General features: G+C 40.7%; 2 protein-coding genes across 2 annotated transcripts in view; one reads left to right on the top strand and one right to left on the bottom strand.

The window, feature by feature from the left end:
- The first annotated feature begins 118 nt into the window (after positions 1-118).
- Positions 119-1091, top strand: LOC134649394 (ribonuclease P protein subunit p30). The gene has a single exon (XM_063504142.1). It carries the CDS (start codon positions 164-166, stop codon positions 974-976), a length of 813 nt encoding a protein of 270 aa, XP_063360212.1. The 5' UTR covers positions 119-163; the 3' UTR covers positions 977-1091.
- Positions 994-20135, bottom strand: part of LOC134649407 (protein Lilipod) — a 40775-nt gene continuing 21633 nt past the window's right edge. Inside the window, exons 5-10 of the mRNA XM_063504157.1 lie at positions 18074-18226; positions 11684-11856; positions 8428-8589; positions 6434-6671; positions 5682-5838; positions 994-1271 (exon numbers count right to left, since the gene is read on the bottom strand). Of these exons, the coding sequence (XP_063360227.1) occupies positions 1142-1271; positions 5682-5838; positions 6434-6671; positions 8428-8589; positions 11684-11856; positions 18074-18226 (1013 nt within the window). The 3' untranslated portion in view covers positions 994-1141. The remainder of the gene's footprint in view (positions 1272-5681; positions 5839-6433; positions 6672-8427; positions 8590-11683; positions 11857-18073; positions 18227-20135) is intronic.

Genomic DNA, 20135 nt, shown 5'->3' with positions numbered 1-20135 from the left:
GAACACACAGCAATTACAAATTTGCTTGAATTGGAACGTTAGCTTATAACCTAAAAAACCAAACCTAATAACGTAGTCGTAGTGTGGTCATATGGTTTGTTGTTTTCATTTCTTAATATTATAATAAATACCAATATTTTGAAATAAGTACACTTGGAAAACAATGGCATCAACAAAAAACTGGGGTTTCTGTGATCTATCCCTCAGTAGAAATTACGACGTCAACAAGTTATATTTTTTAGAGAGACTTGGTTACAACACAATTGCTATGAATACACATGTTGAAGAACCCAGTGAAGAACCAAAAAAGAAGAAGAAAAAAGGTGAAGTTAGAGAACCTCAAGACTATATACCTGCTCCGGTAGAAATTCGTAAAGACTTAACAGAAAATTTAAAACTTAGTATTCTTCAACGAGTAACAATAGAGTTCTCAGAGTCAAGCATTGCCCATAAAATTAACCGTTCTGAAAATATCAAAAAGTATGATTTTGTCGCTGTAGTGCCGAAAACGTTGCAAGCTTTTCAATACGCCTGTGGCACTTTAGATATTGATATAATCAGTTTCGAACCTGAGACTAGAATACCTTTCAAAGTTAGCCGTAAGCTTTACCGACAAGCAGTAGATCGAGGGATTTTCTTTGAGCTCATGTACTCACCAGCTATCAGAGATACAACTGCGAGGAAAAACATTATAAGCACAGCACACATGTACCATGCAGTTGGCAAGTCTAAGAACATTATTGTTACCAGTGGAGCGCAGGACTCCACACAAGTCCGCGACGTGCACGACGTCATCAACTTGGGCTTCATTCTAGGACTGAACAGCAACCAGAGTCTCGACGTTATCCGAAGCAACACTAGAAAGCTTATCGTGAAGGCTGAGGGAAGAAAGTGTGGGAAATTGTATATGACTGTTAGAACTCTAACTGAAAATGATGAGAATAAAACACCTGCCTCCTACACTCGTTTTTTATAAAATTATGTAGTCCAATGACCTTTTAAAAATTTATCAAAATTTATTTCATTAAAACCTTATTTTTCTACAAATACAAATAGCATCACAGTTAGGAAACATTTGTACACATTTATAATTATTAGAGGTCCCACTCTTGATCTAAGAATGTTGTCCGACATTGTTCAATCATTCTGACTTGTTTGCTTCAATCTTCTCGGTAATAGTTAAATCTGCTGATGCGCGTGGATTCATCGCAGTCAACTCTATTGACGGGTCATCTTCAGGGATTGTAAATAACTCTGCTACCCATTTGAATCTGGACAATAAAACATAAAGGTTTGAAAATAGCCAATTGGGAACCTAATGAGACTGAATAAGATATAGCGGCAATACTTAGATAGATAAACCGTTTGTGTTGCCACAATACACACATTAACAAAAAAAAAAATAGAAACAATACCAAAATAAAAATAAAGAACAAGAAGCATCAATAAAAGGTAGGTTTACTGTGTGTTGCAGCAAAACAGGGTTCTGGCTCAGTAATACGCTCCACTCTTTCGGGTGAAGCACTGATAATTCTGCTAGAATCCAGAACTTAGGTGGTTATCACACTGGCACTGCTTCTAGAAACTGTATCTGTGTAATAACAGTCTTAAAGTACAACTTGTGTTTAACCCTTTGATCGCCAGACTTCAACTGCCGCTCGCCAACAGCCCAATATTACCTTTGTACATTATGAGAAGGTCCACGATGACGTACCACCGCGCACGATAGGCGTGGCGTTCAAAGGGTTAAACTGCATACCAACTGCAAGATTGCACCTGACATCCTAGCATGACTTGCGTTGCCGCGCGCAACGCTCGCGACAACACAGGTCATGCTAGGTGGTCTGGGATGCAGTCTATAAAGAAATTAGCAAATGATTTTTAGTCGTGTTATTTTGTCATATTACAATTGTATTTAGTTATATGGGTGAAGCATAGTGAATGAGTGCTCGTCCTAGTAGCTGAGTTGGTTGGGTAAAATAAAAACATAACTAAATTTTCATTAATGTATTATTTTCAAATGCAATCTCAACGTTTGGTACAGGTAATACAAAATGTATAAAATATGCACACATTAGAATTTTAAAAATAATATTCACAACACAATTTTCACACACAAAACTTACATAAGCAACATCCTATTGGCTGTTATATTTAAGAATATAATAACTTGTATTTTGAATGCTTACACTACTTTCAAGAAATACTTAGTTGGTAGCACCACTGGCTTTATTTGCTGACTACATTGTAACTTCTAACAATAGAAGATATTTTTACAACAAATTTACTTTATATAATTCATAGTTGCTTATAATATTTCATTGTGATATACTCGTAGATATTTAACAATTAGTTAAATTATGATATTATTGCCGAGTTAAAAAATTACATTATCTCAGGCGATCTCGAAAGTACAATGCCTAGAGATTTACAGCTACAATGTCTTATGTTAACGTGAATACATGTGTTAGTAATGACAGCAATGAAAAGCTTGTTAATCCACAAAAAACGTCAAGTTTCGCTTCAAGTAACCCCCCCCCCCCCCCCCACTCTGAAAGGAGATTCAACTTGACTAGATAACAAATTAGCCTCCAAATAAAAACCTTCTATCATTGAGCAAACTGAGAACAGTCTTGTAATGTCTTTTTTATGTTTCATAATAATCATAATATTTGCCAGATGTTGCTTAATGCAAACACTTAATAATACTATACAAGTAAATTTGTGGCATTCGTTTGCGTCAAATATATATTTAAATTCATTCATAATTAAAATACCACAAGATAATGTCATGGCAGAAATTAGTAACTCATGTTCATAATACAATTAAAACTAAATTTCATTACAGCAAACAATCTGCACAATGTTGAATACATTTAGACATACCTACTAATAACAAAATAAATAATCTCCACAAAATTAATCACACCTATTTAACAAAATTCAGTCTCATTGGTCATAAAAACAATTTATTACCTAATGTGTCTTTCCTCAATAACTTAAAATATAATAAAATACATGCGAGTTAATAAAATAAAATTAGTAATCGTGGAATAGGAATCAAAATTAAGAGATCCCACACTAGCGTCTACCGAGGCTGCCTAGACAACGACCCTCAAAAGACGCTGGTGTGAGGTGGCCCTAAAGATTAAATGCGTGGGTCTAAACATTACAGCATCTACATTAAATACTATATAGCAACCGATTGGTTTCACTAATTATTTTGACGATATTTTTTCGCACATATCAAATGCATTCGTTTTCGTATAATTTGAACAATGATTACACAAAGAAGAGTAAATAATAAAGACTTCTATCCCCATACAATGTCACGTTCCTCCAATATCTCACGTCAGGTCCCATGTATTTTTTATGGTGCTGGGACCTCGCTTCATTTAAAACCATTGACTTATATACTTCGTAAAGACGGCCCGTCTTTACGAAGTACGGACACCGAGAATGAGACCAGCATGCAGCACACTGGTGAGCACACGGATGCGAGCCAATCGTGCAGTCCAACGCAACTAGTTGCGACCAATCACACGCGTGATGCGACCCATCAACCAATCGCGTTGTGCCATTCAACTGGTGCGCACCAAACGAGAATGTTCGGTCTGAACTCTGAATTATATTAACGGGCCTATCTTTACTTTTGAAATCGTTATTTAATCTGAAAACTCCTTTGATTTTTGCAACTTTGTATGGACAATACATAGTCTTATTATTAACTCCCCTCTTTTTATATATATAAATATCAAAGCTGCCCAAAGTGTAAAATAACAAGGTCAGGTGGGGTAAGATTAAGACAATATATTCTCATAACCAACTGTTTCCACAAGGGCCGCCTCACACTGGCGTCTCAAAGCGTCGGCGTCTAGTCAACTCTATGGCTGCTGCTCGACGCAACGTTGCCGCGCAGCGACGCCATTTTTCATAGCGCTAACTAGACGCCGACGCTCTAAAGACGCTAGTATGGGGTGGCCCTAAAGATCGGTTTTCCTAGGATAGCGGTGCCGTCATATAGCGGCCGTCTCCATACTAAATAATACGGCTAAATATGGATGTCGTAGTATTTGTATGGAGACGGCCGCTATATGACGGCACCGCTATCGGAGGAAACCAAAGCTTAACACTCGCACACGTTAGGCCTTTCAGTCTCATACTAGCTACTCAGTTCGATTCATTGTTCTTAGTTTACTGATACGTTTTCCATCTACCACTTAGCATCACACTACGTACCTAATATCACGCGTTGGAACCAACAACAGTCCTTTACATTAGGTCTCAGATACACTTGTAAGGGACAAAGCTATTTGTTAAAATGAGATAACGATATTCATCTTTCATTCTATAGTATAGCTGTGTCCCTACTTACATAAGTAAAACTTACAAGTGTATCTTGGGCCTTACAATATGCCTCAACTTTTGGCTTGGGCGGCCAAGCCTTTAAGGCTTAAACCATTAAGGCTAAAGTGGTTTTTGTAACCTAAGCCTTAACGATTTGAGCCATTAAGGTCAACCCGACTCTAACTCAAAACGCTACCGCTTCTTAGCACGCTTAAGACCGGTTTTCCTAGGATAGCGGTGCCGTCATATAGCGGCCGTCTCCATACTAAATAATACGGCTAAATATGGATGTCGTAGTATTTGTATGGAGACGGCGGCTATATGACGGCACCGCTATCGGAGGAAACCAAAGCTTTACATTACAATCATAGTTAGAAAACTGACGCATCTTAAATTATACGCATTATATTAAAAATGCCTAGTGACATCTCAATTATTATGTTAGTATGAGTTCTATGATAATTTTGATATAGCGGCAAATGGCTAGCAAATGTGCCAACCGTTTTTCACGTTTTAGCAGTGTTATAAGACTTATAAGAAAAGATGGGTATAATAAATCTTAAGCCAGACTATTGAAGCACACAGACACACGACCGAGAAAGCGGCTTGGTGCATAAGTGCCGCTGGCCGCTCGCTTCTAAAAATTTCATTCGTGAATAGCTATATAAAACCCGTACCTACAGTCAGAATCAAATAGATAGTGACGAAAAGTGTCCAAATATATAATCAGATGTGTCCCGATATAATTGGCCACTTTGGTCTTCACTGTCTATTTGAAGCTGACTACACTACTGAAGTAAGGACTAGCGTCCTACACGATAGCGATAGCACGATTAATTTCATATATTGACGCATATAATTACTGTCCCGCTCGCACAGTGCCATTGATCGCCAGCATCGACAGCAATATAATCAAGCGCGTGCGATAGAGATAGGTACGGTTTCCCATTAGTGTAAGGCCTGAGTGGACGCTCGATGCGGAGCGTTCGGCGGGGCGTGCAGCGTGGCGTCGGGCTCACAAGTGATTTGAGCAGCGTGCACTAAGGCCGCTCCTATACGCTTGCATTTGTACTAAGTGTAAGGCCTGAGTGGACGCTCGAGTTGGGCGTGCAGCGGGGCGGGGCGTGCGGCGTGCATGTCAAACAAATGCAAGCGTATAGAAGCGGCCTTAGTGCACGCTGCTCAAATCACTTGTGAGCCCGACGCCACGCTGCACGTCCCGCCGAACGCTCCGCTTCGAGCGTCCACTCAGGCCTTAGAGATGTCACTAGCCACAAAGTCAGTTGTTGAGAAAAGACACGCAATGCGCGACCGTGTTCACGTTCTCCACCAACCTGTTGTACAGCTCCCTCCTCACGGAGGCCGTGAACTTGGACACGAGGCACAGGGTCGCGATGCCCGCGAATATGGCGTTGTACAACATCACCAGCTTGAAGTTGCCCAGCCATTCGATGCGGCCGAACTCGCCGAGGAGGTCGAAGTTTGTTATACCTGGAACGGGCACATGGTTATATGAAAACTTTACGCATTGGCAACAAATATATAGAGTGCTCACACCATACATCAGTTTTGGTACCAAAAAGACTATTATTTTCATTTTTTCATAGTCGACACTTAGCATCGAGTAGCGGAATTATCAGTAGATCAGTACTGCTGAATGGAGTATGGAGGAAAGCTGATGTATAGAGTGAGCACTCTATTCTTACTATATTTCTCTATGGTATTAGGGAATTTAGACACACCCGCTCCCATATCCCCGCTCCTCATAGGACTACTCTCTAATACCTACTAATAACAAAATAAGAGGTTTAAATTGAAGGATTAAAAAACCGGACAAGTGCGAGTAGTACTCGCCCACCGAGGGTTCCGTACTTTTTAGTATTTGTTGTTATAGCGGCAACAGAAATACATCATCTGTGAAAATTTCAACTGTCTAGCTATCACGGTTCATGAGATACAGCCTGTTGACAGACAGACAGACGGACGGTAAGCAATGTAAATTTGAGCGCGCGCTCTTGCGTGCTTGTGTTGAGGCAGAGGTGTCCAACCGGCAGTAGGTACCCACGTTTCAAATCGGCTGTCTCACCTAGTATCTTAGCCAGCAGCGGCATAGCAGTAGATATGGCCAGCGACACGCCGCACAGCGCGATGATCCTCGGCAGCGGAGTGCGTCCCGCTCGCGGCGTCACGCCCAGCGCGCGCAGCCCGAGACTGAGCCCCGTCACAGACGAAACGTAGAGGTACAGGATGAGGAATGTGTCCAGCGTCGCGCCCGCCCAGCCCAGCTTCGAGAGCGAGGCTATGCCTAGTGTGAATTGTTCCAACTGGAATAAAAACAGTAATGTTAGTATGTAAGTTTAAATTTTCCGGTTCATTCGGCACTATACTAAAGACAGTCTATTTAATCACTACACCTTATAAAACAAAGTCCCCCGCCGCGTCTGTCTTTGTGTGTTTGTATGTTCGCGATAAACTCAAAACTACTGAACGGATTTTCATGCGATAGAGTGAGTCTTGAGGAAGGTTTGTGTATAATTCGTTAACCGCGGGTCGGTAGTGAACTCGTATTTCTACAGAACCTCTTTTTCATAAGGCGAAAGACAAAAATTACCACATTCCCAAAATCAACTATTCTGAATGCTAAAAACTATAATTTGGGACGAAGTTTTCTAAGTGGTCGTTTTCTATGATTTATTATGAGATGAACTAAAGTTTTAGCTAAGTTTTCGAAATTTCATTTTCTTATGGAACCATTACTAAAACGAATTTGGATGTAGTAGCTACGGCTGTGAAAGAGAAATGCCTATTGTTATCTATACCCATTAGCCTAAATGCCCTAAATAGCTTGTGGATTAGATAGGTTATCTAGATTGGATCCGCCGGCTTGGCTTCGACAATTCTTCTATTCTAGTCTAGCTAGACCATATTCACTTAGATGACCTTTAGGATAAATTAAGTTTATTTTGGTATAAATATAATATCTTTATCACCGTTTGGTGGCCAGCCGTGCCTAGGTCAAACAAGATAATATACCTAATATTAAAGACTCGCGCGCACAAGCAATTAAAGTCAGTTATTTCTGCTTGGTTTCGTGCGTTGCGTTTATAAGATTAGATGTAGATTTGTACGCTGACAATTTCATGCATATAATTATATTAGGGTACTTCAAGCTCAACACAGCTAAACGTTCGGCTATCCGGCTTCATTTTTTCGTGTTAAAAATAAGTACTCCCAGGCGGTATTCAGATTGTTGTGTAGGTATATCCCGTCACCAAGCAGTATCTATAGCATGTGGAACTACGCACAACCGTATGCCAGAGGTCTCCAAACTTTTTACCCGAGGACCCTCGGCTTCCATTTCACGGGCTGGATTACGCGGGTCGTAGTTTAGAGATCGTCGCAGTAGACCAAAGCCTACGAAGTAACTCACCCGTGTACTCAGCGGCAGCGCCTTGATCCCGATGAGCAGCTCGAGGGTGTTCTGTATGACCATGAGCACGGTGATGGCCGTCAGCGCCAGCAGCAGCAACATCGCCAGTGGGTACACCACGTTGACTCACCCGTGTACTCAGCGGCAGCGCCTTGATCCCGATGAGCAGCTCGAGGGTGTTCTGTATGACCATGAGCACGGTGATGGCCGTCAGCGCCAGCAGCAGCAACATCGCCAGTGGGTACACCACGTTGACTCACCCGTGTACTCAGCGGCAGCGCCTTGATCCCGATGAGCAGCTCGAGGGTGTTCTGTATGACCATGAGCACGGTGATGGCCGTCAGCGCCAGCAGCAGCAACATCGCCAGTGGGTACACCACGTTGACTCACCCGTGTACTCAGCGGCAGCGCCTTGATCCCGATGAGCAGCTCGAGGGTGTTCTGTATGACCATGAGCACGGTGATGGCCGTCAGCGCCAGCAGCAGCAACATCGCCAGTGGGTACACCACGTTGACTCACCCGTGTACTCAGCGGCAGCGCCTTGATCCCGATGAGCAGCTCGAGGGTGTTCTGTATGACCATGAGCACGGTGATGGCCGTCAGCGCCAGCAGCAGCAACATCGCCAGTGGGTACACCACGTTGACTCACCCGTGTACTCAGCGGCAGCGCCTTGATCCCGATGAGCAGCTCGAGGGTGTTCTGTATGACCATGAGCACGGTGATGGCCGTCAGCGCCAGCAGCAGCAACATCGCCAGTGGGTACACCACGTTGCGTTGAAACGACGACGTCTTGCGTTTGTTCTCCACTTCCTGAGGAATTGGTAACAATGATTAAAAATGAAAATGCATAGCAAGTCAAGGTTTATGGAACGGTAATAGACATTTACCCCCGTAGGTATACATATGCTGTCATAGCCTTGGAATCTCGGAGGTAACGAGTATTTGGAATATGGATATTTCTCATGGATTCTGAGTTCTGAGGTTCCACTCTGTACACAACCATGATCGTATTGTCGTAGGTTTCTCTCAATCTAAATAACTACGCTCGACTATCGGATATATTCTTAATTTTGGGACACGGATCGGATCGGAAATACTCTTTTGTAACGATTTTCATGTAGAATAGAAAAGTTGCGTCATGTTTGTCAATAGCGATGGAACACCACATTCGTTTGTCTTCAGATAACGACATTCGCAACAAATGCAGGGCCTGCACCTTTTACGAAATCCGTATCATACCTACCTATTCACCATCATATTCTGTGAAAATTACTCTCCCAATTTGAAACCGAATCGACAATGTCCTTAGTTACGATAGCTTACTCGTCTAAATGTAAACTTAATTTAAGCGTTACAGCAGCTTATATAAATGTTTAAGATATGAGAGTAATATTTTCATAATATTCATCATGTGTTATGTCATGGAATGCCCAGAGGCATTATTTTCCTACAGAATGGCGAATAGCCTTTGTAACATAGACAGAGGAATGGGTATTGTAAGTACTTTAAGGATATTAGGAAGAATGTAATAAACAACTGACGCTAGTTGTGCATGTTTATATTGTTTTGTGTATACCTATTTTATTCAACAGTTTTAATTTAATAAAAAAATATATACAGGTTATTGCGCCAACTGGGAATGCTGAAGACGCTGGTTCGATTCCGGTCTCGACCACTGGAGGCTTCGTCACTTTTTCTTTAGTATATGACATCTATTTTCCCTACTAAAATTATAAAATAACTGTGAAAGTAACTTAAACCACCGAACCGATTTAGAAGAAATTGGTATCCTGGATTCCTGGAGATAGTTTGAGGCCCCGGGAAAATATAGGTTAGTTTTTATCAATCGCCATCATTCCACGGACAGAAGCTAGTAATTTATTTAAAAATACTTGTTTACAAAATAACCTTGACTCGAACCCAGCATTTAGCCAGTACCTAAGTAATTACTGTGAGCGTAAACAATCTGTTTATCCGTCTATAGGTATTTTTCATGTCACTCGAGTCTCAAAGAAAGAGAAGTCCACAATATAAAATAGAAACCTACAAAACTGCTCAAGGGTTGACTGGAAGAGATCCCTTATAGGGATAAGTTCGCCGTTGTACATTTTATATATTTTGTTTCATTGTATTTTAACCTGTCTTATGTACAATAAAATGTTTACCTACAAATCCAGGACGCGTTAGTCGTATGTATATGCACACTGAGTTATCAGTATCACATTCGCAATGGTCGGTGCACGCTTTGACTTGATAACTGTCTTGTTGTACTACAAACGAAAACGCGCCGCATATTAAACCTTAGCTGAAAGCATTAAGGTTTATAATAGATTGGTTGTGTTGCAGGTGGCACTTAGATCTAATTATAGTGCAAGTCAGTGCTAGCTAACCATAGGTTACCGACCTCGATGTTTTCACTCGGGTTAGTTGACAAGTTGTTACGTTTTATGGACTTGGACATAGCAGACCAGCGTTTCTCGGCAGTGTCGTTGCGACGGTTAAAAAAAAAATTCATCGATCATCATAGAGCCAGTCCAGGTAAACGACAGTCTGGCAGTATTACCATAAATTCAAATTCCTAACGTTTATATTTGGACCGTTTTTGCAGTGATAAAGTGTCACTAAAGTAGAGAGTTAGCTTAGCTTAGACAGACTACTTTTTATCGTTTCCGCAATAATCGAATAACAGCGAAGGAGATAGGATAGACGAATTTCAAAGTACAGTTTTAGTAGTTGAATGTCAAACAATAGTAGTCCAAGGGCAATGTCAGTGATATAATGACCCAATTCTGTGATTAGAGTCCTTAATTCTAAATCGACCTATGTCTCAATGAAATGATACTGATTATCAATGATCGGAATAGGTAGTGCCATTTGGGGTCAATGACCTCAAACATTGTACTTAACATGGATAAGACTCGGGATTCCAAGACTCTTATTTTTTCACGAAAATATTTATTGGCATGTCTTTAATAGGCTACATGACTAATTTTCATTTATGGTATCAATCGATCGGGTTTGTTTTTAGGATCAAATGTCTATATGGGACATGGGACCTATTGCATTAAAGCAACACAAAAGTCAGAAATTATAGTCAAAGTCCGACAGTCGCACTTCACTCGCGAAACGCCCCTCACAAAAGGATAAGTGAACGTGACGTCAAGGTCATTGAGATCCCATCTTGAAGTATGGACAAAACAAGAAAATTGCGTTTTTGTCCGTGAAATATTGCGTTTATGTATTTGCTATACAATATTTTTTTGGATAAAATGTAAGGAATCGAATGGTACCCTTACTTTTAACGTTTTTGGAAGTTAAAAAAAACTTAAATTTTGAAACTTTCAGGTCCTGTATTTTTGTAACATTTCCGTATTTTAATATCCAGATTATTATGATAAATGCTCATTTGCTATCTATTTTACTAGATTTTGTTATAAAGTTCAACATGTGTCATCATCCCTATTGAAGTAGGTAATATGAAAACCCGGGGTGAAAAGGTATATCCATACTAAGCTTCCGCACCGAAGTCCCGTGAAATGGCACTACCAATTCCGATCACTGCTGATTATGGTCATTTTAAAATCAACAGAGTCAATTAAAAGTCACGTGCGAGATACTGGTTTCGGCTCTATAATTAGGAACATATTGTATCAATTACTCACTGGATTTGTCTAAGGTTTTGCCCCCATAAAATATTCTGAAAGCACTAAAACTAAGAAATACATGCCTGATTCTAATATCATCAATTTAATTAAGACACAAGATCCACCGTTCTAGTTGAGACCAGCCTGTAAGGCTCCGTTCCGCAGCCGAAGCAGCGGGGTGTCTTGGGAGTCTTTCTTTACAGTCGATGCTCGATGACACGTTGCAGTATTGAACCTTAAGTCTTAGGAATAAAGCCTGCCTTTCTCATAGCGACGATTTTCTTGAGCCTCTCGTTGAGGCCAGCCTGCAAGGCTCCGTTCCGCAGCCGCAGCAGCGGGGTGTCTTGGGAGTCCTTCTTCACAGAGTCGATGCTCGATGAAGACACGTCGCCGCGGTCTGGGTACATCGGCTCGGGTGATATATAGCCGATTCCTGTGGATACAAAATATATTAAATTAGTATAAACTTCACTTCACAATACAACAATTTTAAGACTAATTTGACTTGAAATCTCAGAAGAACCTTATTAGGGGTCATCCATTAATTACGTCACACGTTTAGGGGGAGGGAGGGGGTCAAGAAAATGTGACATGTTGTGATATGGGGGAGGGGGGAGTCACAAACATTGTGATGTCACTTTAACTTCATCAGTAACCGAAAATTAATTTATATTTTGTACAGTTAAATAAAGAGATTTTGGATGTAACTTTCGTTGTGTTATAAAATTACTAATATTTATATATCAAAAATATGTTTTTTTTTTAATAATACCGAGTTAATATTGTCGATTTCGTTGAAAACAAAATTGCCTAAAATGTGACGTTCACAACGGGGGGGAGGGGTTTGCAAAATGTGACCAAGTGTGATAAGGAGGGGGGAGGGGTAAAAAAACCCAGAAATTCATGTGACGTAATTAATGGATGATCCCTTATATTATAAAGACTCAATAAGTTGGAATAAAATCAGGATAAAATGATTGGAAATTTTCATACAACGTCAACAATCTACATTGCTCTGGAGTCTTCGAGTATTATCAGGAATCACTAAAATTTAGATTGATATTGGTTCATTTATTTTAAATCTGAATATGTCTTCAAGTGCATTGAACTGAATAATCTTGTATTGTGTTCAATCAAACTGGTTTCAAATGTATATTTTTTGACTCAATAACAATATTATTAATTTTAGAAGCTCCTTAAGGCTTGGCCAGACACAGAGCGCGACTTGGCGCGACGCAGCGCCGCGTGATGCCGACGCGATGACTGTTCAAACAGGGCGCGCGCGGACCGCGCTCTCAACACGCCCTCATCGCGCGCGCGAACGCGGCGCGGCCGCGCGGAAACGCGGCGCGGCCGCGCGCCACCGCTCGCTGCCTAACGTCCGATCCGACTGATGTGACCCAGCGCAACGCGGCGGCCCGCCGCGTCCCGCCGCGTCCGCGCGGCGCAGCGCTGCGCGGACGCAAGGGGCCGCGCGGCGCGAGGCGCGACAGAAGCGGGGCGTGATACCGGCGGAACGCAGTCTGTTCGACGTCGGTAACCTGTTAGCATGTGCCGCGGTCGCGCGGCGCGGACGCGTCGCTGCGTCGCGCTCTGTGTCTGGCCAAGCCTTTAACCTGTTCGGGTAAGGGAACCCATCCGAGTACGACTATGGTGGAACCAAAATAAAACACTCATTGCTACTGCTTCATAGTGGGAGTAACGTAAGAATTGTTTTTTGAGAGGTATGCCGTATGAATTGACCCTTGTACAGTCGCCATCAGATATATCGGAGCGGCCAAGGTGTTCACAATATCTGAACACGCACTCTAACGCCTTGACAATAGAGGCGTGTTCAGATATTTGTGAGCGCCTTGACCGCTCCGATATATCTGATGGCGACTGTACCTATACATATATGAAGCTATCAGTCAAACAGTAGGTCTTAGCTTCATTTATGTAAGTGTCAATTCATACCTGTCAAAAATCAATTGTTATGCGGGCTGTACACACTCGTCCAGAGACCCCGAGACAGGCCGAGAACGAGTGTGTACATGCTGTTCCCTTCTCGTCTCGCGCTTCTCCGATAGAATCAGAGCGGTGCCGAGACTCTCGGCGAAAGGCTCTCGACGAGTGTGTAAGCCGACATTACGTTACTCCGACTATACGACTTGTTTACGCGTGTGGTACCTAGTCCAATCAACAGCGCCTACATGCCTACAAACATGTACACACAACGGACACCGTATATAACGTAAAGCTCAAAACAAACAACGCGTTTCCCATTGTTTGTAACGTGGCTATTGTTCGCAAGTGTAATCGGCCGTTGTAATCCTGGCGTACAACTGCCTTTGTTTGTATATTCAGCTGTTGAAAATCTAAAACTTCACTCCATACAAAAATGGATCTCCCTAATGAAGTTCAGATTTATCTGCAGCTGACTGTACGTCCATTGAAATACAGAACAAGGTTCTCAAAAATATTTTACAAAACTCTATAATTGTGTAAGTAGAGCCACTAATTTAAACTTAAAACATGTAATATCACATAAATATTTATCCTGGCGAAATATTTTATTTCTAACTAATAAATAAATGTCGATGTCGATATCCTTCAAGTTTAACAGTTTAATTTTCTTATAAAGATGTGAAAAGTGTTTCAGTATTATAATTACTATTTGTTTCGCGTATTCGCTGACAGCTAAAGTACCTTTGTGTATTTGTATTTTCAGATAGTATCAAGATAACATCAAGCAACATTGTAGGTACCATTCTCTTACCTATATTTTGACATATTTTGATTGGCTATCTAGATCTAACACACATTATAAAAACATGTTTATTGCACTCAGTGCAAATATCAAAACGCATCAACGATATGACGTGGAAGCCGTGTTAGTTATAACAACAGATTTAGGCGGGTCAATATATGAAGGTCAAGTGCGAAGGTCGCAGCGATCACGCGTATGAGCAGAAAAACTGCGGATATCATGCCGTGTATATGTACTATGTATATCGTGTATATCCCATTCATTGCTTTTATTCAGGGATCATACAAATGCAGTGTTGCCAACTTGGCATAAATGATGCCAGATCTGGCATATTTTCACTCGCTTTGGCTTCAAAATTTTCCATTTAGCATCTGGCATGTTTTTTAGCATAATTTAGTCTAAGCCAAGTTTGCACCAACTTCGCAGCAACAATATGCGCCATCGCCTTATGTGGTTCATATTTTCATATGAATTTTGACTTTTGTGGGCGGATAGACGTCGAAGGACTATATTTTTTTTATGTCAACTAAATTCAGTTAAATTGACCTCTGATTTTTTCGTGGATCAATGACATATTTGAGTTCCATTTTGCAGATTTGATCAGACAATTTAATCAGGTTGGGCGAAAATTGTCCTATCTGGAATTGTCCTATCTTGTAGGTATTTAGGTACTTGTATAAATTTAGCAAAATCTCTGTTTTGCTATTTTGCTGGGATGGGACAGCAGTCGGCATTTTAGTCAATATTTTTAGACACCATATTATTTTAAGTGTCTATTTTAGCATTTTTTTTAGCATATTTCAATAAACGTTGGCATAATTTTGGCATAAACTAGACATTCGTCTAGCATTTTTTCAAAGCCCGAGTTGGCAACACTGTACAAATGTACAAGACAGCTAGCGATCACCACACATAGGCGCAACAGGATTAGTATGGGATTTGTATTACATACTTGCGTCCACGTTTACTACCTGGGTGCCTAGCCAAGATGCCAATTGTTTGCATCGTAGCGAACGAAACACTAATGTGTCTCTGTCGCACCAATATGGAGATTTTGAGAGAGATGACCGTTTCGTTCGCTACGGCGCAAACGATTGGCTAGGCCTTTTGTTCTCATGTAAAATAAAATAAAAATATCTACGATTCTAGGGATAAAAGCTGTTGCAGTTCCCCCAATCTCACTAGTGCTGTTCGCAATGTAGCGTTATAAAAGTAAATTTGGAACTATTACCATTAGCCTAACCTCGCGCTCTTTCGAAAAAATGCGGTGTCTTTTTAGTCTGTGGCCAAAAAGCCACCTTAAACCACTCCGGTTTCCATTCATTTCAATTAGACCGGTCTTAATTCTGGTTGACCTGAACATTCTATTCACTGAGCTGGTTGAGTGAAAAGAATAAACCACAGTTCCGGCGTTTGTCTTTTAACTATTTACAAAACATTGAATAGATTAGAATAAATAGATAGAAAATTTCTCTATCCATACCCACAACATACATGGCATAGACAACATACAGACAGAATTCTTTTCTAGGAAACGTAAACAAAGGACCCCAACATTCATAATGCAACGCCCTTCGGCTGGAAACTTTTAATCGTAATTAAATAATTAAGTTTAGATAGCAGAAATGAACCTATATCGTAACAACACCCTCCAATCGATGCCGTAACGAATGCGTTGTTGAAAAGGGTTGTGTCCAACTCTTGGTACATGCCACTGTAGTTTACATACCTATGTAATTCGTTCCACCTACCTACTCTTGATTCTGAATAAAAACTATTTTAATATTTCCAGCTACATGTGATGTACTCGTACGTACGTAGGTACCATGTTATGTGCATTGTAATTTGGTAATCTATTTTTAGCGCATGTGGATTGGTATATTTCAGCTGCCACGCCGCTAATATTATTCAATCAAGTGCGGTGTGCCCCTCCAGAGCTAACTCCTAAAAATGCAAACCATTTTGAATCTTATTTATCGGACTTAAGTGTTTATTATTAGATGTTACTGCTCTGTACATTATGCAGTGCGTGTTCTACCTGGTGTTCAATAGATAAACTGCACAAAGTACCCATGTGCAATGTTACTAGCTCTTCCTTAAACTAGCGCATCTGCGTAATAAAAATTTTGCACTCGCACTCGTGCTATTTAATCGACTTTTTTACTTTAATCTATAATCGATATTTAGCATCAAAAGGATTGATTGATTAGTTATCAAAGTTCAAAGTTAATAATTAATTGATTATCGAAGGTTGCAGCGACATAGACTCCGACCACGTTAAGTTTGCACCACAGAACATATTAAAGAGGTTAGAATGGCTATCGCGCGCAGTTAGTATCGGAACCGGTGTCGCCGCTCGTTCCTCTCCACATTTACTAACACTCGCGCAACGGTAGTAAAAACTTGTGTGCGTGGTGAATGGATACGCCTCCTTTAGACAGATTTGATGTCTGGCTTCTTAATCTGAACGTTATTGTGGCGCAAAAGGCATGTTTACTTCGTTTTTCGGTCAGCGCGGGCGAGTAGCATGCGAGCGTTTGCTCAAAACCGGCGGCGACACGTACCCTGTTCGCATCGCCATTCTACTTGTTCTGTGGTTTGCACAGACTTGACAGTGAGAATGAGAACTCATACATAATGCTCGCTCGCTCCTCTACGCAGACTTGTCTATACTTACAATAAAAAATTTAATCACGTAGATATTTTTGGTTGTAGTTTAAGTGTTTATAAAAAACGTATTATTGATGTTTTAACAAACCCTACAATTTAAGTAGGTACTTCTTCTAGTTTCTTACTTATAATGTATTTCCAGTACCTACCAAATATATAAATATAACTAACCATTCTATGTTGTTGTTGACACCGGAAGCCCTTAAGACTAACGGTGATTAGTTTAGCTCTGAATGAACATTATTCATATTAATTAGTGGTAAGCGCCGTGGGCCACACATATGGTAGGTAATTAGTGTAATAAGTATAACTTGTAGTGGCTGTTTGTTTACCTAAATAAATGAAAAAAAAAAATGCATATCCCGTAGGAGCGCCGTACTGGGCGTAGCATATATGGCATGATAATGATAAGTAACCGACTCTATCACTACACTTTTTGGGTGCGTTCCGCACGCAGACTGTTCCAAGCAGTTATTGAGTATTGAGGCACAGTCTAAAGAGCGAGGAACGAACATGTCATGTTTTAGAAAGAAACTAGATCATCGTGTTATTCCGCGGTCAAATATAGGTTAAGTTAGACAATGAAAATTCTTCGTTCTGTTTATTAACCCTTATTTAGTGTCCCACTGCCATGCAACGGCCTCCCCTCGACTCTGTTGTTTGTACTTTCCCCCCAGTCTGGATTGAAATAATTCAAATCATCCCACCATCTTTTCTTCGGTCTGCCTGCACCATCTATGGTGTGCCGTGGATCCCACTCAGTTTTTTAATTCTGTGCCATAACATAATCCTAAAATTAGTCTTTAGAATGCCGGAACTCATAAGCTGTCAATATTTTAATAAAGTCACTAATGCACATTAGTTATGCATCAGCATCCATGAGCTATTAATAATCACGAATGCAATTACTTGCAAGATTTATGGAGTGCGTGCATTTGTTCGGATTAGCGTGACGTGTACCGGTTCTCGTCACAGGTAGTTTTGATACATCGAAATTGTATAGTATAAAGGAAGTATAAATCGATAGGTTAAGTAACTATATCTTGGCCTTCGACTGTCTAAATTATGTTTAAATGCAAACGGTATAATTATTACTATTAAGTATAAAATATTGTTAAGAGTCAGTTTTGTTACGTTGCACATTGATAATTGGTGTATTGTGATAGGTACCTATGTGATATTTTGGTCCACCTGCCATCACTCTGCCTGCTCTATTTTACCGTACACATACCTGATGAAACAGCGTTGTTCATCCTTCGCCTGACGGTCTCCTCCTCGAAGGAGTATACGTAGTACTCCTCATTGAGGTCTTGGAGGAACTGCGGCTTCACCAGCACTCCGCCCACCACGCCGAATAGATGTACGAAGCCCAGGGGAGTAAATACTGAAAACAAAACACTGGGTTATATTGCGGTTTTTAAGAGGAAGCTGTGGAAGGGGAAAAAATCTGCTGATACCACGAATTAATTACGGTCCTCCTGACGGTAAGCTAATCGGTTATCGTAGCCTATGGACACTTGCATCTAGAGAAGTTTCACTTGTGCGTTGCCGACAGTGTAAAACTCAATGAAGCGGACTAGCGGTTCTTTTTATATAGGAACCCATTATGTAGTTTTTTTTTACCTTATTATTAGCTATTTGATATAATCAATCAAACTGTTTACGCTTAAGGACAGAATATCAAAATATTCGACATTACCGTGCTTTCTACTACAAAAGGGAAACAACAGTAGAGTATGTTTGGGATACAATTAAAGTTTAATAGATGTCTTTTGCTCATATAATACATTATTGTAGATTTATTCGATAACTTTTATGCAACATTAGTAAATACTCGTCGTGCTTACATTTTTTAAACTATTTAAAGTAATTCCTATGAATTATTGTTTTATACGAATCTTCACGTGTATAGATTGACGTTGATTAATTATCTATACTTATAAAATAAAATCTAGTCACGTTTTCATCGGTTACGACACTTACGACACATCATGCACTTATCGGTTGTATCTGTATCCTTTTATGGTTAATTGATATGTCCTTTGTCGGTACTTAGGTAGGTTTCGCTTTCAATGACCCACTGTGGTGTTGATAAACTATTACAGAATTTACAGAAATAGTATATAGAGTGACGAGCGCATATAGTTATGTACTGTAAGGGTAAAAACACCAGAGCACCATTTTAAACAATATTTATTAGGGAATCACAATAATAATCAGAGTTTTGGACTTAGGTAATACGCGACGCTGATCACGCGCAAAAACCGATCTCTAGATGACAGACGTCATCATGCTGCTCCCAGTGTTGCCGGTTCTCGTAGTGATGTCAAGACCGCTGTTTGACGATGCCGCCTTTTAGCTCGGCCATCGCCTGACCCGACCAGCGCCCCGCAGGTCACTGTCATCAGTGCAGCCACTGAAGTCTGCCACAGCCAACGCAGTCGCAGCAAGCTGGGTCTTCACCAGGTGGATGTAGCCTCCACCAGTTCAATATTCTGCGAATTGAACAAGCACCTTTTACGCTCAGCCGATATACAAGCCTTGGTCCTTTTGAATAATTCGACTCGAGTTCCGTTGAAACGGTCTATTTCGTTATTGTCAACTTACACCAAGATATTTAGTTCTATTTCAGTCGAATTGGAGTAAGGGCTTAAGCCGACTGAACCAAATGTAAGAAAGCATGACCAGGCTAGGTACCAAATAATCCGTGGTATGAGAGGTGTTAGGATATGCAAGTCTGCTCAGCACTTGCTTGAAATACACAAAAGGCTTAATTCACGTGCATATGACACCAAGAGGATATAAATACCAATTAATTAATTATGCAAAATAATAAAATATTGCGATGAGCGTGACATCTAGCGGCAGGTAGATAAACCACCCCCTTTTTTTGTAACACCATCTAACATTAATTATTTTCTTGTGAATAACGTCATATAACTTTGAAGGATTTATTAGATTTTGATAAATTTCTAGCATGTATACCCATGCAGCTAACCCAAACCTTCCATTGAGCGGTGCGTTCATACTGACCGCTTAACGTAACAATGACTATTTGTGTCGTTTTAAAAGCAAAGACTTGGAACAAACTCACAATTGGCTTCTCCGTTGTAGGATGTAAGACTCCCTCGCATGCACGCACAAAAATGCGTACAACTCGTGAGAGGCTAACATGGGACACGTCTCATGCATGTGCGGAGCTGCCTAGGCTAGGACACCACTGCCCTTGTAGGCGCAACGACCGTAGAAGTCGGCCCTTCACGATAAGGTTGTCACGGAGCCCGGTGCACGCA

This window comes from Cydia amplana, chromosome 7 (assembly GCF_948474715.1).
Source record: "Cydia amplana chromosome 7, ilCydAmpl1.1, whole genome shotgun sequence".
Taxonomy (NCBI): domain Eukaryota; kingdom Metazoa; phylum Arthropoda; class Insecta; order Lepidoptera; family Tortricidae; genus Cydia; species Cydia amplana.
This window is presented reverse-complemented; position numbering and strand designations above follow the sequence as displayed.

Excerpts from the sequence above, each read along its gene's own strand:
- LOC134649394 (XM_063504142.1), top strand. The coding sequence starts at position 164 with ATGGCATCAACAAAAAACTGGGGTTTCTGTGATCTATCCCTCAGTAGA.